Source organism: Capra hircus, chromosome 10 (assembly GCF_001704415.2).
Source record: "Capra hircus breed San Clemente chromosome 10, ASM170441v1, whole genome shotgun sequence".
Taxonomy (NCBI): domain Eukaryota; kingdom Metazoa; phylum Chordata; class Mammalia; order Artiodactyla; family Bovidae; genus Capra; species Capra hircus.
This window is the reverse complement of record NC_030817.1, coordinates 99,498,729-99,522,158: the sequence shown is the minus strand read 5'-3', so window position 1 is coordinate 99,522,158 and position 23,430 is coordinate 99,498,729. Positions and strand designations below refer to the sequence as shown.

Here is a 23,430-nt window from a genome sequence, read left to right as displayed (position 1 = left end):
CTTAACCTTTTGGGTTGATGAAACTCTGAGAGCCTGATGAAATGTTGGATTCATTCCAGAGGAGGGGGAAGTACTTAATTAAATACATGTGTAAATTTTCCTTTGCAGCTCAATTGGTAAAGAATCTGCCTACAATGCAGGAGACCTGGGTTCAGTTTCTGGATCGTGAGCATCCCCTGGAGAAGGAAATGGCAAACTACTCCAGTATTCTTGCCTGGAGAATCCCATGGACAGAGGAGCCTGCAGGCTACAGTCCATGGGGTCACAAGGATCAGACATAATTTAGCAACTAAACCACCACTACATAAATTTTCATAGAATTTTTCAACGTTCATGGAGACCCTGAAGCCTGCTTGTTTAAGCAGTCCTGTTTTAGAACAGAAAAGCTTCTATACTTCCTGGCCAATACAAGTTTATTTTTACCCCAGTCCATTTTCACACTCAAAAATGCTTATTGGGGACGTCTCTATGCAAGGCATGTGTTAACCAGCACTAGAGAAAGTCCCTGTAGGGGCCTTGGGATGGAATGGAGATGGGGAGTATTCATAGAAAGGCTGAAAGGTCAGTGTTGTCAAGCACTGAGAGGACAGAAATGTGTTAGAGATGAGCCTGGAGACAAAGAGAGAAAGGAAGAGAGAGAAGTCAGACCTCATAGGACACCTGGCTTTTGTTGAGGATTTCAGTCATTATTCTGGTAGTTTTTCTTAGGGAGTGATAACACAGTTGCGTTTTTACTGGGTAAAGATGGTCCTTGCTGCCTCTGGGGGAAAGGTGGTGGTGGACATAGGCCAGACAGCAAGGTCCTGGAGGAAGAGGATGGGAACTTGTGCCAAGGTGGCGATGTGGAGATAGGAGGAAGTAGATGGTTTTAAGACCCTTTAAGAGGTAAAAGTGTGGGACAAGAAGGATCAAAATGAGGGGCGAAGGAATGACAGGTGTCCAGATGAAAGCCAGACTTGTATAATTTCATGGATGGAGGTGTGATGCACTGAAATAAGAATCACCTGGATATCACAGGCTTAAAAAGGAAAACTGAGTTTGGTTGTTGATGAGTTGAATTTGTTGTACCATTGAGAAGTCCAAGTGAGGGATTTACATGGATTGTTTGATATAAGTCAGGAGCTAGATTGGCTATCTGGACTGAAATATAGATTTCTTACAGATGTTAGTTGAAATATGAAATGGAGTTGAGGTTGTCTAGATCGAGACTATAGATAGAGGGCAAAGACAAGGCAATGACAGAGCTGTGGGAAACTTCAGCATTTATTTGCCTTAGTTGAAGAGGGTTAACTTGTAAAGGAGACAGAGATATTATATCTACGTGAAAAATCATGGAACAACATACTGGCGCAAAATTGGGAAAGGAGTACTTCAAGGCTGTGTATTATCACCCTGCTTATTTAATTTCTATCCAGAGTACATCTTGCGAGATGCTGGATGAACACGATCTGGAATCAAGATTGCTGGGAGAAATATCAGTAACCTCAGATACACAGATGACACCACCTTTATGGCAGAAAGTGAAGAGGAACTAAAGAGCCTCTTGATGAAAGTGAAAGAGGAGAGGGAAAACATTGGCTTAAAACTCAGCAGTCAGAAAACTAAAGATCATGGCATCCAGTCCCATCACTCCATGGCAAATAGATGGGGAAACAATGGAAACAATGACAGACTTTATTTTCTTGGACTCCAAAATCACTGAAGATCGTGACTGCAACCATGAAATTGAAAGATGCTTGCTCCTTGGAGGAAAAGTTATGACCAACCTAGATAGCATATTAAAAAGCAGAGACATTACTTTGCCAACAAAGATCCGTCTAGTCAAAGCTATGGTTCTTCAGTAGTCATGTATGGATGTGAGAACTGGACTATAAAGAAAGCTGAGCACTGAAGAATTGATGCTTTTGAACTGTGTTGTTGGCAAAGAGTCTTAAGAGTCCCTTGGACTACAAGGAGATCCAACCAGTCCATCTTAAAGGAGATCAGTCATGAATGTTCATTGGAAGGACTGATGCTGAAGCTGAAACTCCGATACGTTGGCCACCTAATAGGAAGAACTGACTTATTGGAAAAGGCCCTGATGTTGGGAAAGATTGAAGGCAGGAGGAGAAGGGGATGACAGAGGATGAGATGGTTGGATGGCATCACCGACTCGGTGGACATGAGTTTGAGCAGGCTCCAGGAGTTGGTGAGGTGGACAGGGAAGCCTGGCATGCTACAATTGATGGGATTGCAAATAATCAGACACTACTGTGTGACTGAACTGAACTGAAGTCCTCATTCCCAGAATGCTAGAAGCCAGGCTTCTATCTCCTAGGCATGAGAGTAGAGACTCTCCTTATAAGATATGGAAAGATATTAGGGAAAAGGTCTACTGATAGGAACTTTCAAAAGATTCTCCAGTGAAATGGCAAGACTTCCCATATTAGCTCTGCAGTGTAGTGAGGCTGTCTGTTACCATGCACTGCACCATCCAGAGGGGTCCAGTCTTTTCAGTGTCTGAATAATCACCCAGCATTTGGGGATAGCTTCTCTTTGGAAAGACAGAGACTGAGCCAAGAATTAGGAGTATGTATGGGGGGAACTTGCAGGAAATAGAGACAGTATAAGAAACAAAATTTTCTAAAAAATATATACTTATTACCTTTAGAAAAGTAGAAACTGTGGTACTGAAAGAGTGAATAAGAGTTTTTAGCTTTTAAATTTGTGGGGTAGAACTTTAAATAATTGGAAGATAAATTAAGGAAATCTTCCCCAAAGTAGAACCAAAACAAATCCATGGAAATAAGGATTATTATGATCAAACCTGAATATCAGTCATTTGACTAATGAAATTTCTGAGGGAAAAAACCCAAAAATTATAAGAAAGGAAACTATTAAAGAAACAATATAAGAAAATATCCCAGATTGGAATGGTTTAACTGTATAGATAGACAGAACCCACTGAGCATTTGGCATAGTAAATTGAAAAGTAAGATCCATATCAAGATCATTAAAACATTATAGACCAAGAGAGAATTTTTAAAAATTGGCATCAGGAAGGAAAATGTGAGAGGAAAAAACACAGATCATGATAAATAAATATCATGGACTTGGACTGCTTCACAGCAAAAGCAGGGAAAGAAGATAATGATTCATAGCCTCCAAATGCTGAAGGAAGATTAGTTTCAATTTAGGATTCTGTGCCCAGATAAACCAAATTATATGTGTATAAAGAAGACATGGTCAGAAACTTCATTCTCAAAAATATATATACATATATTTGTGCACAGATATAATATATTGTGTATATTTAGTGTATACACACATACATATATATGTGCATATATATATATATACACACACACACATAGCTCAAACTACTGCACAGTTGTACTCATCTCACACGCTAGTAAAGTAATGCTTAAAATTCTCCAAGCCAGACTTCAACAATACGTGAACCGTCAACTTCCAGATGTTCAAGCTGGTTTTAGAAAAGGCAGAGGAACCAGAGATCAAATTACCAACATCCGCTGGATCATTGAAAAAGCAAGAGAGTTCCAGAAAAACATCTACTTCTGCTTTATTGACTACACCAAAGGCTTTGACTGTGTGAATCACAACAAACTGTGGAAAATTCTCAAAGAGATGGGAATACCAGACCACCTGACCTGCCTCTTGAGAAATCTGTATGCAGGTCAGGAAGCAACAGTTAGAACTGGACATGGAACAACAGACTGGTTCCAAATCAGGAAAGGAGTACGTCAAGGCTGTGTATTGTCACCCTACTTATTTAACCTCTATGCAGAGTACATCATGAGAAATGCTGGGCTGGATGAAGCACAAGCTGGAATCAAGATTGCTGGGAGAAATATCAATAACCTCAGATACACAGATGACACCACCTTTATGGCAGAAAACAAAGAAAAACTAAAGAGCCTCTTGATGAAAGTGAAAGAGGAGAATGAAAAAGTTGGCTTAAAGCTCAACACTCAGAAAACTAAGATCATGGCATCTGGTCCCATCACTTCATGGCAAATAGATGAGGAAACAGTGGAGACAGTGAGAGACTTTACTTTTTTGAGTTCCAAAATCACTGCAGAATGGTGATTGCAGCCATAAAATTAAAAGACGCTTACTCCTTGGAAGGAAAGTTATGAGCAACCTAGATAGCATATTCAAAAGCAGAGACATTACTTTGCCAACAAAGGTCCACCTAGTCAAGGCTATGGTTTTTCTAGTAGTCATGTATGGATGTGACAGTTGGACTATAAAGAAAGCTGAGCACCGAAGAATGGATGCTTTTGATCTGTGGTGTTGGAAAAGACTCTTGAAAGTCCCTTGGACTGCAAGGAGACCCAACCGGTCCATCCTGAAGGAGATCAGTCCTGGGTGTTCATTGGAAGGACTGATGCTGAAGCTGAAACTCCAGTACTTTGGCCACCTGATGCGAAGAGCTGACTCATTGGAAAAGACCCTGATGCTGGGAAAGATTGAAGGTGGGAGGAGAAGGGGACGACAGAGGATGAGATGGTTGTATGGCATCACTGACTCAATGGAAATGAGTTTGAGTAAACTCCGTGAGTTGGTGATGGCCAGGGAGGCCTGGTGTGCTGCAGGTCATGTGGTTGCAAAGAGTTGGACACGACTGAGTGACTGAACTGAACTGAGATATATATATATAGTGTGTATGGGCTTCCCAGGTGGCGCTAGTGGTAAAGAACTCACCTGCCAATGCAGGAGACGTAAGAGACACGGGTTCAGTCCCTAGGTCAGGAAGGTCCCCTGGAGGAGGGCATGGTGACCCGCTTTGGTATTCTTGCCTAAAGAATCCCACGGACAGAGGAGCCTGGCAGGCTACAGTACATAGTGTTGCAAAGAGTCAGACATGACTGAAGTGACTTAAATATGAGTATGTATATATATATGTGTGTGTGTGTGTGTGTGTATGTTGTGTATGAATATATAGCTGTCATGACAAGAGGCCATGAGACCTAAGACTATGGGATTCATCAAAGGTGCAGAAGAAATTCCATGGCTCAGGGTGAAAGGACATCTATGCAGCAGTGCTAGACAGCAAACTGTCCAATGTGAGTAGGAGGGCAGAGTGCTCCAGAAGGGATTTACATGGAGCTTGCCAATACTGTGTATTTATCCATCTCAGGACGAGTTGTGCAGCTCTCTCAGAGATGGAATAAAGTATTAGTGAGAAGTACGAGGAAAACTAAGCAAGTAACTTAAGTAGAAAACTAGGCAGTTATCATCTCTAAGAAAAATTTAAACCTATACAAGAAATTGTATTCCTAAAACACTGTTTAGATCAGCCATCTGTGAACAATAGTTATGTAATTGTGTTTACAGTGAACAGTTGTATCACCATTATGTTACTTGCCATAATTGTGTTGGGAAGGTGGGAGAATGAAAGTTGTGGATGTGGCATTGAAAGAGTCACGTCTGCCCTGCCTAGATCGGAAAGGCACACGTAACGAAGGATAAGGACGTGGAGCCCAAAAGCAAGAAAGAGGCCTCGCTCAAGAAGTGTGGCCTTAAGGAGAGGAGAGAGACTGGGCGGAAAGTCGCGGGGCATGTGGAGTCAAAGCAGGGGTGTGTATGAGCAGGAGAGACTTGGGAATGTGAAAGGCTGGGAAAGAGACTCGGCTCTGAGGACACGGTGAACATTTGTGAGAGACAAGACGTGGTTAATGGCAGTCGCCGAGGAGGTAAAAGGCGGCGGGGGCCGCACAGCACAGCTGAGCGGGTTGACCTTAGTTGTAGGGACACTTCCGCACAAGAGAGGGTGACGTGGGTGAGTTCTATTTGGGGTAACAGGACAAGGAAGGAGTTCCCATCTAATGGCTGGCTCCTTTTTGCTTTGTAAGGAGAACACACAGTCATTTTCTGCAGCCGCGGTGCAGTGAGTCAGAGCGCTGCCAGGTGAAAGGAGGTTGAAAGAGCTTTGAAGAACCTGAGAGTTCTTAGATCAGAGAAGGGTGGTAGGATTGCTGGGCCATGTTGTAGATCTGAGAGTATGCACGTGGATTTGTGGTGTAGTTAACATGCCTTTTTATGTAACCTCATCTAGCACTGCTTGCCAGCTTTTGAGGGCTGGCCCAAAGAACATGGAGAGTTGGATTCACCCACTTTGGAGCTTTGTCATAAAGACTGAACAAAAAACACAATCAGAGGAAGTTTCAAGTATTGGCATACATCTTATTGTGATGATGAAAATCCGAACTGAGTCAGGGAGGAAATAAAAGTTAGCTGACAGAAAGTTGCAAGGTTGATAGACAGACAGTACTACTGAGGTCACAGAAAGGTAGAATGGAAGTCATTGAAGAAGCAACAATGGTAGTAACCGACATTTATTGAGTGCTTAGAGTGGGCCAGGCCCTACTGTGTGCATTTTAAATATATTGATTCATTTTATCCTCATAACAACCCTGTGTGAATTGAAGTGAAGTGAAGTGAAGTTGCTCAGTCATGTCCAACTCTTTGCGACCCCGTGGACTGTAGCCCACCAGGCTCCCCTGTCCGTGGGATTCTCCAGGCAAGAACACTGGAGTGGGTTGCCATTTCCTTCTCCAGAGGACCTTCCCGACCCAGGAATCGAACCCAGGTCTCCCGCATTGCAGGCAGATGCTCAAACCTCTGAGCCACTAGGGAAGCTGTAACAACCCTGTGTGGGAAGTACTATTCAAGCTGAGGCTCAGAAGAGAAGTCTTGTATTTAAATCACACTGCTTATCATCAGATGGGACGGGATTCACATTCAGGACTACAGAACTCACACATTTAACAGGGTGCCCCACTGAAGCTGTTTGAAGATAAATAGGAAGTGGTATTCAGGAAGGAGAGGAGATTGAGGTTAGAGAACAAGGATTTTGCAGGTGGTTACAGATAATAAAGTCCAAAGTGTGACCCTGATGGGGTTGCTGAGTTGCAGTAAAGAGGTCCTTAGGGAAGATGACAAGGGACGTGGAGGCTGGGATGTTGGAAATGGCATTCAGGTGAGAGCTGACATCAGATTATGGCAGAACGTGGCCTGGTAGATTGTGTTATGGAATTGAGTTTGTTTGCCTAACTTGCAGCAAGCCAGACGTTGAAATGCCAAGGTTTGCAGCAGGGAAATCATTTATTCACAAGATAACCAAGCAAGTTGATGGGAGAACAAATCTAAAACTTGTCTCCCTGAAGATCAGATTTAGGGATATTTATAGGATAAAGAGGAAGGGTGTATGAGGCGTGGGGAGAGGTGATTGAGGTAAGAAGAGGGAGGTACTCGGTGGTTTCTGCAAGAGTGGTCGAGCTTCATGGTTCTTCATGGCAACTGTTCAGAAAATGGCAGAGTTAGTGTGTTCTGAGGGTAGAGGTTTTGGCCCTCTAGCATCAAAAGATCATCCGTCTGATACTCACGCGGGGCCGGTTGAATGGTCAGTGGTTTCAACCAGTTTGAACTGGGCAAGAACTAACTCCACATTCCTGAAAAACAATGTAAGCAACCATTACTATAGTGACCCATACATCGGAGGTGTTATCCATAAGGAAGCTAGGGAGTGGTTAGTTTAAAATCAACTAAAAGCAAGTGAGGCAGGTTAGATTTGGTGGGCCTAAGTAGGTTAGTGCTCTGTTTCAATTGCAGATCTGGGCGCTACAGTTGGACTCTGTTATTGGATGAGTGGAACTTAACAGATAATTACTGTTATAGCTGTTAATTACTTAATAGATAATTACAGACACAGATAGGTGTGGATAATTACTTATGGACTGTTTGTAGCCCCTGCTAGCCTGTTGGCTTCTTGAGGCCAGCTGGTATCATTTCTGGGATCTGTTGTAGAGCTGGGCCTGTATGTGTGACTCATGCGTTTGGTGACTGACGTGAATGGATGACTGTGTAATGTACATTAACTGAAGTAGAACTCATTCTGGTATGCTTTCCTTAGCCAGTAGATGATTTTCTGTCCTCCTGAATGAATTCTTTTTTCTTACCCCCTCCCCCCCCCAATAGGAAAGCCCATAACAGTGGTGAAGATTCAGATCTAAAGCAAAGGAGGAGGTAAAAAAGCCAAGAGGGAAGGAGGGTCGAGGGAGAGGGAAAGGGCTTAGCAGGTCAGCACAGCTCAGACCTGAGGCGAGAGTGTGGGAAATGTTTGGTTTTTAGTCACTGCTTCAAGGATATTGTAATTTTTTAAACTTTGAAATAACAATTTTGGCTGCAGCTGGTTCTCAGTCTTCCATTCCTTAACATCTTTAGGAGTTTCTCTCTCTCTTTTTTTTTCCTGCTTCTTTTTGTCTTAGAGGAGCTATCTCCATTATCTCTCTCTTTCTTGTTTTCTTTTCTATTCTCTTTCTTTCGGTTTTTCTTTTTGGCCACACCACACAGTAGCACTTGGGATCTTAGTTCCCTGACCAGGGATTGAACCCATTTCCCCCTGCAATGGAAGCATGGAGTCTTGACCACTGGGCTGTCCGGGAAGTCCCTCGCTTATGTCTTGCTACAGTAAAACCATCCAGACCTGGGTGGTTGGATATAACAACAACCGTATATATCTTATATGATTCTATTGATTGAGCAGCAGTTTGTTAGCTAGTTTAACTGGTCCCTGGCAGAATGGCTGTCCGCCTGGGAACTCTCTCCATGATCTCTGCACCCGGTTAACCTAGGTGGCTGGGAAGAAGCAGAAGCTGCCAGCTCTGTTAAGAGATAGTCCTGGAACTGGCAGAGTATCCCTTCCACCTCCTTCTGTTGGAAAAATCAGTCGTAGGACCAGCACAAATTCAAGCGAAGTAGAAATAAGCTCTCCCTCTCTTCGTGGGGGTAGGGGTTTGACAGGACTTTGAGTCCATATTTCGTCCACCGCAGGGACTTACAGCTTTTCTACCTCAGAGTTCTGTTGAAAGCACTTGATTCTGTGGTCCTTTCTAGGAGCATGGTGACGTTTACTTTAGTCTGCTTCCACATTTCTGTAGACATTCAGATGGCTAGCTGAACTGAGAAACTGATTGGGAGAGGGCTATGACAACCACTTATGTTTGAATTGGTAATTTTATTGCAAAATTAATTCTAAAGAACCTACATGAACCTTTCTGGAATTTTTCATTTGTCATAACTATCGTTTTTTTCCTTTTATTTTCTTTTCAGGTCACGCTCACGCTGTAACACAAGCAGCGGTAGTGAATCAGAAAATTCTAACAGAGAGCACCGGAAAAAGAGAAACAGGTAATGTTGGAATATGATATGAAATATGAAATAAAAAAATATTTATGAAATAAATATGATATGAAATATGAAATCAGCGGCTGCCACTGATTGTAGAACCTGTGTATCCTATGAATTTTCACACCTGATTTTTCTCAGCTGCATTTAAGAAGAAATCTGGAATGGTTCTGAAGTACTATTTTAGGAAACCTCAGCTCTTTGAACTGAGGTTCTTATCTTTATAATAAGATGATTAAACAGTTTAACAGTGATGTTCCTTCTTGTTAATTTAAAAAAAAAAAGCAATGATCTATATTTAGGTACAACATGTAATGAATTTGCCTAAGAGTGGTAAGAAATGTTATCATTTGTAGAGAGAACTCTCCCTGAAGTGTCTTTTAACATGACATCATTATTCTTTGCCCAACCAAAAACCAAGACACTCATAGTTGCATACTTTCAGTCTTATGTGTATGTAAATGCAAATGTGTTTATACTTGGGCCAGGCACACACAATTAGATGGGTAAATGCAATTAATTCATATTTTTAGGACTTAGTCTTAAGAGCATGTTAGTAACATGATTTGACATGTAATCAATATTAATGATGACAATTCACTGATTTAATCAGTTCTTCCTAATTCTGAAAGATTTATTTGAAAACAAGTAATCCATGATGAGAGAACACCAGGTTGGGGAGCTGAGGGATCTAGTTATTGGTTATGCCAGTTTCTAATCCAGTGGTTCCCAGCTGGGGACAGTTTGTTTTCCCTCTCTTCCCTGAGGACATCTGGTACTGTTTTGGGAAGCTTCTGGCTGTCACGCTGGGGGATTGCTGCTGACTAGGGCTGCTGCTGAACTCCCTACAGCGCGCACGGCAGCACTCCACAATGGGGCACCTGGCCCCCAAACACCACGGCGCCACCATGGGGACACCCGTGCCCCTCTGACGTGGACTCTGGCGGGACTGCTTCTTCTGGGCTGTCTCCTGCTGAGGAAGCTGCGTGAGACCATCCCCAGGGTCCTTGTTCCGTGCTCAGAGCCCCTGTGCGTGGCATGCACTGAGTCATCCCTCTCTAACTACAACACCTGTGTAATAGCTGCTCAGCCAGCACTGTGAGAGCGGACCACTTTCTTAGGAAAACTTTCTGTGTCGAGCCTTCTTGATAGAGGTGAGATCTCAATGTGTTAGGACAGTTTTCTCAAGGAAATGATCCCAATTTCTTCATCTGTAAAAACCTGCGTGTGGACGGTAGCTTTCCCTCAGGTACCCTCTTCCCACTCTAAAATCCAGTATTTCTGCACAGACAACACAAATCAAACTGAAAAACACCTCCCCCATCTCTATGGACCTACTTATCAAGCCAATGTCTTAACAAATATATTTCTGTTTTGCTGGGTGTATTCTGAGTTTGTGCATGCGAGGTCGCTTTAGCCCCTCTCTTTGCAACCCTATGGACCAGGGCCTGGTGTGCTATTCTCAGCTTCTCAGAGCCAGCCTATTTAAGAACAGTGTCTTTTTGAGCCAGAAGTACTAACTTGACATTTGCTGTTAAAATGAAACACTATTTAAAGGTTGCCAGCAAATTCCTAAATAGCTCATTACTGATCTAGAAGCACTGGCTTTCATATTCCTAATAGGTGTTTTCTGCCTCTACCTCAGTTTCATCAACAATTTTTCAGATTGGCTTTTTTGTACTGTATAAATAGTATATTTTAGAATGATGGTGGTTCTGAATGTTTAAGTGCTAAAGTACTTTATAAGGCTATTAATGAGAAATTGCTTTCAAAGCACACTGACACAAAGACTTGCAAAAATAATTTCCTTTACCTGTAGAGATACTGCCCTGGGCTTACACAGGGTGGCTGTGTCTGTAGAAGATGAGGTCTGGAGTCTGGCTCTCAGAGGCACAGCGAAAGTGGGCGAAGGAAGCAGCAGGTCTTGCAGGGCTAATCCCATGCCTGAGAATCCTGCTGGAGGCTCAGCGTGCGGGGTGGTGCTGCACAGGACTCTGCCCCAGGGGCCACGTCCCCATGACGCAGTGCTGCCACTAACCCACTCCATCCCATTATCAGCCTTTAAAATCTTGCCAGAACCCACTCACTCTACGTTGGGATATGTGGGTCTGAATATTTATACTGTGGCCCTGCTAATAGTCCCAATATGTCTTGTGTCTGTAATGAAGGGTTGTCTAACAATGTCTGACTTTCAGCTTCGGGGGAGAGACTGAATCTCTTCAGCCTCAGTTGCCTTTTCTTATTTCCATCAGCAGAGTGACCCAGCCAGGCTCTCAGCAGCATCCTTTGTGCTTTTATGAAAGGACTCTGGTAACCCTGCTGCTGCTGTAAGTCGCGTCAGCCGGGTCCGACTCTGTGGGGGCAAAGTGAGTCTTGAACATGCTGATTTCCTTCTTCCTGCCAGCAAGGTCTCTAAATTCAGCTCCGATGCTTTCTCGCTTTGGAAGTCAGAGCCTGCACCCGAGACACCCCACTTTCCTCTCCCCCCATGGGAACTGTAGCCTGGGGCAGAAGGACAAAGACTGTGCACATGAGCTTTTCAAGCACCGTTTTGAAGCCCGTGATGTGTCCAGTGGAGCTGGGAGAGACTCCCTCCGGAGAGACGTTCTGGAGACTGCGTGTGGTCTTCAGGATGTTATCTCCTCTGCCAGTGCTTCTTGCTGTTGTTGCAGTTTCTGTTGTTGTTGTTTGTTTCCTTGTTTGCTTTTTTAACATAAGGAGAGTCTCTCACATTAGGTTCAAGACAATGCTGTGTCAATACTGTCTTGTCACAGGGTCTGCCTGTTGGGAGCGCGGGCTGCTTTGCTGCTCCCATAGATAACGGTTTCAGTCTCTCGCATTTTGTGTGAAGAGTCACACAAGCCAACAAGACAGTGTTACAAATCAGCTTTATTCAACGCAGTGGTTGTGGCTTTGAACAAACATGGAAAAAATCATAATCCACGCTGACTCTGGAAGGCTAGTATTAGAGACAAGGATGTTGTTTAGATTCAGTTTTAGAAAACCATGACTGTAGATGAGCAACTTCCTCTGTTAGCTTTGGGTCGAGAGCTAGTGAGGCCAGATGGGCGAGGACTGCTGGGCAGTAACTGCAGGGTCTCGTTCCACAGAATTTTCAACAGCAGAGACTTACGCCTCCTTTGTATGGGAAATTGTTTATATATTTCTTAATCCTCTTTTACTTTAGTTGTCTTTTTACTGTTTTCATAATCTGCATGGGTACCTACAGTTTTCCAGATTTTGAGGTTTGAGAAAGCAGGTTTTTTTTTTCTCTGTATAATTAGCTGGAAGTTGGAACAGTTTCTTGTTATAACATCTAAGATGACAGAGTCCTTATTTTCCTCTCAGTGTCCCTGGCGAGTGAAGTTGCTCAGTCGTGTCTGACTCTTTGTGACCCCATGGACAGTAGCCTGCACCAAGCTCCTCCGTCCATGGGATTTCCCAGGCAAGAGTACTGGAGTGGGTCGCCATTTCCTTCTCCAGGGGATCTGCCAGACCCAGAGGTCAAACCCAGGTCTCCCGCATTGTAGGCAGACGCTTTACCGTCTGAGCCACCAGGGAAGCCTGGTGGTGTCTCTACGCATACCTTTGCCTCCATCTCTCCTCTTCTCTGCCTTTTTTACTCTATCACATTATTTTCCCTCACCCAAGTCCCCCTATTCTTTTCTTTTCTTAGCTTCTTTCTCACCCTTTCTTTCTTGTCCTCTCTGACATCTGTCCTGTTTAGGAACCAGTGATAAAATGTCCAAAAAAAAAAAAAAAAAAAAGGCAAAAATAAAACCCTAAGGGAGTGGGTCAGGGTTTTGGTTCTGCCATGTCCTGCTGTTTGACCTTGGGCAACCATTTAACCAATTTAAACTTAGCTTTCTCATCCTTAAAATGCTGTGTGTACTGCCTGATCTGTTTCCTTGACTTACTGCAGAGACTAACTGAGCTGTAGGAGGTGAGAGCACTGTGGCAGACCGAGCTGGATATCTAATGTTGGTGTCGCTGCGTCTTCTTTGGCTGTCCCGACCTCTCCTACACCCTCTTTCTAGCCTTTTCCACTTTTCTTTTAACTCTGTCCTCCATTTCCCCATCTTCCCTATCTACACATTCGTATTTTCAGACCAGGCTTTTTTAATCCTTTAATTGATGGGTAGGTTTTAGGGGTATCATAATCTCAAGCAATTTAATGTAAAATTCTCTGTTTGCAAGCATACAATTTTCTGGTGATAAGAGTCTGTAGATTTAATCAGATTCTTAAGAGGGTATCTGATCTCCAAAAAGTTAGAAAGTGGTCATTATGATCTAAATAGTGAAAGATAGATTGATATTGCGAAATGGAGTTGATATTTTAGTTCACTGGTAAGGTTGAAATCTAAAAGGCTGCAAATTTCTTTTGAGATTACTAACTTTTCTATACCGACTTGTGAAAAAATTGGTTCAATTAAATTAATCAAATTAGAAACCTACCAAGTACAGAGAAGCATTAAATTAATGATCTTTGTGAGTATTAGATTGCATTAGTTTTCACTAGTTAGAATTTTGAATCTTGCACGCAAAATCAGAAGGGTCAGTTGGCTCCTCCTTTGTGGATTTGAACCCCTGGGCCGTGCTTGGGACTTGCCCACAGAGTATGTTGAAGGAGGACCTAAGAAGTAGATCTATCACAGTGAAGCCTTTCATAAGCCAGCTTTCTCTGAAAATACCTTGAGCTTAATAAAATATCCTTCACATTCAAAGGAACTGGTCTGCAAAATATCCTTTGTGCTGTTGATGAAAATCAGCTCTCCTTTAGGCATTCACTGGGATCTGTGGATTACTCAGTCATTAGCTTTGATGTGTTGCTAGGCTTTTAGGATTTGAAGTGGGAGATTTGGAGGAGGTAGGGGGCAGTGAGGCAGAGAACCAGTCTGGTGTTTTTTGCATAAGCATAAAAGTGGAAGTAACTCTGGAGCCTGGCGAAAATTAAAAGAGTAAGAAAAATGAGAGAAGCTGGGGATAAGAACAGGACTAGAATAAATTGGCAACAGGGGGCCATTTGGACCTTTCCCAAATTTCATTCTGAGCCGTGTGCCTCATAATCGCATGAATTATGTACATGAGGCGATATGTATGCACATGTGTGCATGCGTGTGGGTGAAATAGAGCACAGAACAAAGAAGGAGGGACCGTGCGTTATGAATCTGTCCCTGCTTTGAAGAGCTCCGTGCCTAAAAGCTGGTTCCTTTACCCTCTCGAGTTTTAATTTTCTTACATGCTAAATGGGATCATCCCGGCCCTGCCTACCTCATGAGGTTTGTGAAGATCTGAGATAATGGAGGTGCTTTGAAAGCAGAAAGCGCCCTGCATTCGACTGATGAGAACGCTCAGTGCTGCTCAGTGTTACCTGAAGCCCCCATTGTATCCACAGAGTGGGGGCCGCTCCCTTTAACAACAAAGAGGCCAGTGTTTCTAACCTGTGAGTTTATCCTGCCACAAATGGTAGAGTTTCCTCCTGCTTTTTAGGTGTCTTAGAATCTGTATCTGAATAATGGACTAAGATGGTTTGAAGTATTTTAAATGGGTTCCACAAAGTCTTTTATATTATTTTTCTGAGAAAAGTAAGAAACCATCCTCTGTGGCACTGCAGCTAACAGGGATGATGTGGCTGAGGCAGGCAGGTCTAGATCACGGCCTTGGTAGGGTCTTGTTGTTGTTAGAATCATAAAACAAAACAAAACATTACTGTCCCTGTGCCTTAAGGGGAGAATGTGTTTTGGATGATGGCAAACTTAAACCCAAGCGTGTTTATTCCACATGGCCTGAAAATAGATAACTGTTTCCTCGCAAGCATGCCTTCCTGCCTGGTTCCTGTCCCTGACAGAAGTATTTGGGCTGCAAACCAGGTACAAATTGTGGGTCTGGAGTGGGTAGTCTGTACAGAGCCACTGGAAGTGAGGTTCACTGTGGTACACCCATGGCACAGGCTTCTGATTTCTACTTTATTAAGTTGTATTAAGATTTAAACATTTGATATGGATAATTTAGGGATTCCAGAGCATAATCCAAATTGATAGAGACAACTATGGAAGCACAAAGCTACAGCAACAGAGAAATGTTCTCAGAGGACTAAACTCGAGGCAGGTTGAACGATTACAAAAACAGAAGCAGAGTTGGGGAGAGGAAATTGTGCCGAGGGTAGCCCATTTTAGGAGGGAGAGCATAAGGTGTAAGTGGAAGAGATTGAAGTACCTTTAGGAGCAAATAAGATTAATTTATTGATGGTGGGGGAAGATGGGAAAAGCAAATGAATTTTTTGCTTGCTGGTCTTCAGGGAGTATGTTGACAGATGCCTGGAACTGATAGAAATTTCCCTAGGGAAGAAAAACTACTGAAAAAAAAAGAAGGTTGGTTTATAGCAGGTGATCCCAGAATGAGAGCTGTTGTTGAGAAACACAAGTCCACAATCGGTTGGAACTGCAGAGTTACTGTTAGCGATGGAGTAGCCATATGAAGCAATTTTCGGGAGAGTTGTGCTGTGGCTGAAGAGTGGAGGTTTGTTTCAAAGAGTCTGGCTGCCTTGTAAGTGAAGCACCAAGAGAAAAACATAGAGTTTTAAATCTGGAAAGGATCTTCACAGAAATTCAGTAGATGAAGAAACAGACTTACCAAAGAAGGTTAAACGTTTTGCCCAGGGATCTCTGAGTTGGATAACAACAGAGCTGGAACTAGGCTGAACTCAGGAGCAACGGATATTGCTCCTCATCATCCAAAGTGTCATTTTACATTTGCTCTGTATGATTGCTCAGGTTTTGTATTAAACATGGTCTTTTATCTCGTGAAGGAGAAATGAATTAGGAACTGGTCTAAAGGAATGTCCTGTTAGGAATGAAACTGCCCCGGTAAGGGTAGAGGACAGAGTGAAATGCACAGAGATTTGTATAAGAATTCACTGGGTAATGTGAAGAATTTTGCAGAAGAAGCGGAACTATTTTGGGAAGATGGAAAGAAGAGACCAAGAATAGTTATTATCTTCATTATTGTTATCAAACAATATGGCATTTCATCATCACAATCTTTTACAAACTTTAAGTGTTAAATGCAGTTAAAATCGAAATTGCATGGATAGCCTGGAAAAGTAGGGTGTTGAAGTTTGGTGAGATATGAAGGAAGGATATCAGAACTCTCTTATTCTGAAACATTACTGGAAAACGCTCTGGTCTAGAACAACTCTCTTCCTTATATATTAACCGAAACACAGAAGCTGAGACTTCCTTGGTGGTCCAGTGGTTGGGACTCTGCACTCCCGCCGCAGGAGCTGTGGGTTCCATCCCTGTTGTGGAACTAAGATCCCACATGCTATGTGGCGTAGCCAAAAAAACATAAAATAAAATGATGGAGAATTAAAAAAAAACAAAAAAGCCTCCGTATGGTTAGGCTTCTTGGTCTAGCTGTTAAGTCTTCTTAGCTGTACTGAGGAAATAGACAAAATGTGATATGTAGAGTTATTGCCTTAGTGGATACAGGAAAGAAATGTTTAGCATTTTTGAGGTTCAACTTTAAATATAACGTTTGAAAATGAATATATTCCCAGTAAAAAATGCAACGGACTCTTTCCCCCCTTAACACTTTAATGACTGTAAAAAGTCAAAATATAAAACATTTTGTGCCGGGGTCCAGCCCTGGTGGATCCAGGGAATTCGAAGGGTGGACGGCGTTGGTGTGGAAAGACTTGTTTATTTATTAATGTAAGATCAGATTAAGAAACTATAGTGTAGTAAGAAGATTAAGTGGAGGAAGAGGGCTGAATAGCTTGGTTTACGCGGAAGGCCAATAAAATTCCAGACAAGGAATTTGCACCATCTACGTTGGGCCACCGGCGCCCGCTTGAATATCTAAGGGTGCCTCGCCTTAAGCTCCCTTTCGTGCGGGTCTTAACAGCCAGGGCAAGTAAGTAGACCTGGCGAGCCTCCGCGCCCCAGGTGGAGATTCAGCCTGAAGTTAAAGAGCAGAGAGAAGGAAAGGGAGAGAAGAAGAAAGAGAAAGACACGGGGGGAGCCAGAGTCCCAAGAAACCAGGCCGAGAGACTAGTTCAAGAAGCTGGTCCGAGAAACTGGTCCGAGAAGCTGGCCCCCGGCCCCTGGCCCCTGGCCCCATCCTTTATTGTTCAGAAGGCCTTTTATACTTTTGATAAAACATGGAGATCAATGGGTAACACAAAATTATGTAGCATTCGCAGCCCAGACTCTTTCTGTACATCATTTTGTATACAAAAGGTCTCAGGTGATTTACATTATCTTCTGGCCAAGAGGCTTGTTAACACTTTTTGGCTCTCTTCCTTAATGAATGTTAATTTTGTTTCCCCTGAAGTGTTTTTCTTTAATCTGCATCTCCTTAAAGCATTAAAGTTACATCTCTATAGAACAAAGGTGCAGTGGGATATAACAAAGAAGGTACTTAACTCAAAGATCTAATGTTGCTAATACCAGGTCTACTACTTGTTTTTCTATATACCAACTATATCTAAAAGGATATGAAAATTTGGCAGCAAGCATTGACTCAACAAATGAAACTTTTAATCAGTCCTATTCTAAAGATTTTGACTCCTCGGAAGCCCCTACATTCCTAGGATGTTTTAAGCTTCCTGTGCCTCCTGCGGTCAGGAGGCCTCAAACAATCACAAGCGCAGCTGTACGAGTCCTGCAGGCAGGCTAGAAAGCCATCAGAGGGGTATTTGGATTGAAACACTCTTTCAAATGCAGAAGACTATAGCCCTGAATTGACTTTTTCCAGAAAATGTCAGAAGAGTGGAAAAGCAGAGCACAAAAGCCGGCAGATTTTTGTTGGGGTACATGCTTAGGAATTTCCAGAGGGGTCCCTGAAGTCTGAGCACGCCTTGCGTATGTCAGCTTCCTTCCTCATGACCTTGTCACGGTCGGGCTTCCTCACACTGGCTCCCGGCAATTTTGACTTTTCAAAAGGCCCTATATCAATATAATGCTTACAGTGTTTTTATTCTTCATAATTTAAATTCCTGCATTAAAATGAAAATCTATCAGGAAAGAAGCAAAACCCAATACTTTGCGTGTCTCACCGTCTCAGGAGAAATGAGACTCACAAGACAGAACCATTATAGGATACATGTTGTACATATAAAGATTCCTTTAGTTACTTATGCATAAATGAAACAGTTAATTTCTGCCTCCTAAGGACTGAGTATTACAGTATTCTTGCCTTTAAGGGTAAGATTTTTCCTTTCCAAGTAGCATCTGTATTTTCTGGAGTAGGTCAGTGATGGAAGAAATGACACTTTCACTCTTGTAATGAGGTACCATTAACCAGAGGCCTTTTGTAAGGGTGTAATTTCAAACTTCATTACAGACTAAGGCAGCCACACCGCCCATTACTCAGGAAAATGTGCTTCTGTTGTGACTCTGCAATGAGCCTTACATTTTTAATGCACCTTGTTAGAATATTTATGAAGCTGCATCACCGGTAGAGGGCATCTGTTTCTGGAACATGTGGGTCCCAAGGATATTAACTGACAGGGTTTCATTGCCCTCACTTTCAACTGTTTGATTAGGAAGATAGAAGTTAAATGTACAGGCCATGGTCGGAATTCTTTCTAATATAGTTCTTATTACTAGCAAGGTACTGGAGGTAGGAGTTTTCATTTCTGTTACCAGCATGAAGGCAGCTAGCTGAAGTCCACAACGGAAGAATGAGCATGTACTCCTTGTGCTTCCTGTGAATTGTCTAGGGAATGTTCTTCTAGCAAAAGTAGGTTTGCCTCAGTCAGGTTTCACCCTTACTGGTACACCTGACCCCTCAAAAATGGTTAAAGGTTCTGACTTAACTGATTAAAAATAAAATCAGTGAAATTTAGTCCTGTCCATGAACTACGCAGTGATTTAGTTCAGAATGGAAGCTGCGTCTAAAAGACTCCAGGCTTGAGAATTGCACGGACTTGGTTTTATGTGTATCCCCGGGCTTTGCAAGGTGTGGGTTCCTGTGAGAAGGGAGCTATCTCCTTGCCAGCCTGGCACCTTCCCACTGACCATCTCTTCCTAACTTTGGGCTCCTCAGTCCTGGGGGTATACAGGACAGTTCTCCCCTAGCAGGTCTGGTTGGTCACTGGCTGTTACATGATACAGCAAATGGCTCGGAGGTGTAGGTCTTGGCTATGAAAATCCATATACATATGTGTTTGTATATGTAGTCAAAATGTAAAAAATAACTGTTTGTTTCAAAGAATTATTAATCATATGACTTTGAATCGTATATCTTATTTCTTCTTTAGCTATTTCTAATATTCATGTATCTTCTCATATTTTTCTTTAGCTATTTCTAATGTTCAAATTCATAACCACATATGTTCAATTTTAATTTCTTTGCATGTATCATGAGAGAGGGAACTACGTTCTTGAATTTGTGAAAAATACCTTGACTGTATCCTGTTAATATTCAAATAATAGAAATGAAAGCTTTAGTGAGGAAATATATACAGTTCAAAGACTTGAAGTGTGTTACAGATAATTTTTTACTTAACACAATTCCTCTTTAATATAGAGAGATTTAAATAGCTTTTTCCTTTTAAGCTACTTTATTTTAGGTTTTTTTTTAGGCTTGAATTTGCTTTCCTTTGTCTCTGTTGAGGTGAGATGAATGTTTGCCACTGTCCACTGATCTGCATTATAAGCAAATCCAGATAGCCATACCACAGTGCTGTAACAGGGCAACCAGAAGACATCTGTTCAGTGAAAGAAAGGACTCCAGACTGGTCTATTCTTTTCATTTGTTTTGAAACAGTTATGCTCATGCAGTCCCAGTCCTGGGATGATTACCGTGTGATGCCGCACTGCTTTCCCATGTCCTGGGAGCAGCAGTGTGAAAGAAACACCCTGGAGTGGCTCCCTCGAGAACTTACATAGATTCAAAGTTAAAGATTCAGATAACAGTTCTTTGATTTTTGCAAAAAATACTCATGGCTTTACAGCATCAATGCATTCTAGACATTATTTACACATTAAGTATGCACTTGCTTTAATTTAATACTTGTTTCTCTCTCTCCCCTATAACTCCTCACCCTTGTTTTTAGAAAGGCTTGATGTATCTGCAGACTGAGTGTGGTCCATGATGGCTTTTGCTAGGCCCATTCAGTATCTTCACACTCATAATTGATTGCCATTACTTAAAAAATAAAAGAGTTCATTAAAAAAAATCCAGATTTGTAGATTATCTTTTGAAAATGGACAGGATTGATAATATTGTCCCCTGACCTCACATGACAAGTGCCTGTACCCCCAGCCCCCTCTCCCCTCAGCTTCGCTTTCCCTCATTTTGTTCTCCCTGCCAGGACCCTGGCCACACTGAGTGCTCAGCCCTCATTCTCTCTTAATCACACTAGCAGCGGAACCAGAATGTTCCGTGCCTACCCCGCTGCCGAGGCACTATGCCACCATACTTAAGTGTTTGAATTTCTAGCTTCCATACATGACCGCTGGAAAAACCATAGCCTTGACTAGACGGACCTTTTTTGACAAAGTAATGTTTCTGCTTTTGAATATGCTGTCTAGGTCGGTCATAACTTTCATTCCAAGGAGTAAGCGTCTTTTAATTTCATGGCTGTAGGCACCATCTGCAGTGATTTTGGAGCCCCCCAAAATAAAGTCCCTCACTGTTTCCACTGTTTCCCCATCTATTTCCCATGAAGAGATGGGACCAGATGCCATGACCTTTGTTTTCTGAATGTTGAGCTTTAAGCCACTTTTTCACTCTCCTCTCTCACTTTCATCAAGAGGCTCTCTAGTTCCTCACTTTCTGCCATAAGGGTGGTGTCATCTGTATTTCATTTCTTAATAACTTCTAAACAGCTTATCTAATAACTTTTTGATACCTTTGACACCTTTGACCTTTTTGATAACTTTGATACTTTTGACAGCACATTCAGGATGAACTGATAAAGGTAACACACGTGTGGGTGTTAACTTTAGGTGAACCTTGTTTTTTCAGAATACGGCAGGAGAATGATATGGTTGATTCGGCGCCACAGTGGGAAGCTGTATTAAGGAGACAAAAGGAGAAAAACCAGGCGGACCCGAACAATAGACGATCCAGACACAGATCTCGCTCGTATGTGCTCCCTCTTTATGCCTGAATTGAAAAACTCAGAACTTTTGGTAGCATGTGGATTCTGGGGCACATTGGGCTGTCTCTTTTGAGGTCTTCTAAGGTGGTTCAGGTCTATCATGATCATGCTAGTATTTGTTTGCCATATTTATTTTGCTTTATTGTGACTCTCATCAACTATATCTGAAGGGGTGGAAGTTGGAGCAGAGCCAAAGCAAAATGTCATAAACACAAGGCTATCACAATCATGTTTTATTTTGTTTTTAAACAAAAGTGTATATTCAGCTGAATAAGTAGGAAGCCTCCTTTGTTCTGGAGCCAGACTGTTGAAATACCTGCTGCTTCTCTCCTCTGAAGCCTTGGTCCAGGTTGAACTAGCTATGACTAACTTCCCGTCAGATTACCATTTGTGAGCAGTTGTCAATGAGTGATTCATTTCGTCCCAGTCTTGAGATCAGCCTGCTCCTTTTGTAGCTAGGCAATGCCAGGTGTGAGCATAGTTATCCCATGATGATGAGATTGCCAGTCCCCCAGATCAATTTTCTTTTGAACTGATGATGTATACTTAAAAAAATATTGCATCATCCAGATTTAGACTCCCCACTCCCACCTTTTGCTCCAAAGCATCTCTTTCTTTTTTTGATGAGCAAGAAGTAGATTTATTAATATAGGGCACTTATGAGAGACACAAGTGGGCAGACAAGGGAACTGTGCCCCAGGAACTAAGAGGGAAAGCAGCTTTATGTGTTCTGCCAATGGATACACGCTTCATAGACTGAGGATGGGCCACCCCAGAAGGTGAGAGGCCCCGGGAGATGGGCATGTTCCATAGAGAGAATGTGACCTGTTTTAAAAGGTGAGAGTGGCCCCCAATCATGCCTTTTTAAAGAATGTGTACTTTTAAACTTTATCGTGTTTGGCTGTAGCGGGTCTTGTTGCTGCGCAGGCTTTTCTCCGGCTGTGGCGAGTGGGGGCTGCACTCCAGGTGCAGGCAGCTGGCTTCTCATTGCACAGCGTCCCTTCTCGTGGGGTGTGGCCTGTAGGGCACGTTGGCCTCCGTGCTTGTGGCTCATGCGCCCTGGAGCACAGGCTCGGGAGTGGTGGTGCACAGGCCTGATTGCTGCGCCGCATGTGGGACCTTCCTGGACCAGGGATCGAACGCGTGTCTCCCGCATGGGCAAATGGATTCCTTAGAGCTGAACCATCCCAGGGAAGCTCCAAAGCATACATTTTTTAAATGAAAAGTGAGCTGGGACTAACTACCTATATCCCTTTATGATCCTGGGTGGTAGGATGCCTCGTGTTGCCTACCTGTGGAAGGAGAGATGGTGTCTCAGGTGTGGGTTTTCTTCATTCCATCAGTGGAGGAATTACATTGGCTGAGCTTTGAGTGATACATCCTTACATTCCTGGGATAAATGCCCAATAAACCTACTATCGTTTCCACATATTGCCGGTTTCTATTTAATATTTTGTTAAGATTTTTTTCCATATGTTCATGAGAGATTCTGGTTTACAATTTTCTTGTAGTATTTGTGTCAGTTTTTTTTTTTTTTTTAAACAAGGGTATGCTGGTCATTTAAAAGAGTTTAGGAACTTTCCTTTCAGTTCAGTTCAGTTCAGTCGCTCAGTCGTGTTGGACTCTTTGTGACCCCATGAATCCCAGCACGCCAGGCCTCCCTGTCCATCACCAACTCCCGGAGTTCACTCAGACTCACGTCCATCGAGTCCGTGATGCCATCCAGCCATCTCATCCTCGGTCGTCCCCTTCTCCTCCTGCCCCCAATCCCTCCAAGCATCAGTCTTTTCCAATGAGTCAGCTCTTCACGTGAGGTGGCCAAAGTATGGAGTTTCAGCTTTAGCATCATTCCTTCCAAAGAAATCCCAGGGTTGATCTCCTTCAGAATGGACTGGTTGGATCTCCTTGCAGTTCAAGGGACTCTCAAGAGTCTTCTCCAACACCACAGTTCAAAAGCATCAATTCTTCGGCGCTCAGCCTTCTTCACAGTCCAACTCTCACATCCATACATGACCACAGGAAAAACCATAGCCTTGACTAGACAGACCTTAGTCGGCAAAGTAATGTCTCTGCTTTTGAATATGCTATCTAGGTTGGTCATAACTTTTCTTCCAAGGAGTAAGTGT

General features: G+C 42.8%; 1 protein-coding gene across 8 annotated transcripts in view; it reads left to right on the top strand.

The window, feature by feature from the left end:
* EPB41L4A (erythrocyte membrane protein band 4.1 like 4A) overlaps positions 1 to 23,430 on the top strand; it is a 284,136-nt gene that overhangs the window by 241,640 nt on the left and 19,066 nt on the right. For 5 of the 8 annotated variants that reach the window (XM_018053736.1, XM_018053740.1, XM_018053738.1 and 2 more), the window contains 3 exons: positions 7,984 to 8,031; positions 9,118 to 9,195; positions 21,169 to 21,288. In XM_018053736.1, the coding sequence (XP_017909225.1) occupies positions 7,984 to 8,031; positions 9,118 to 9,195; positions 21,169 to 21,288 (246 nt within the window). The remainder of the gene's footprint in view (positions 1 to 7,983; positions 8,032 to 9,117; positions 9,196 to 21,168; positions 21,289 to 23,430) is intronic. The other 3 variants (XM_018053739.1, XM_018053743.1, XM_018053741.1) reach the window with 2 other exon arrangements.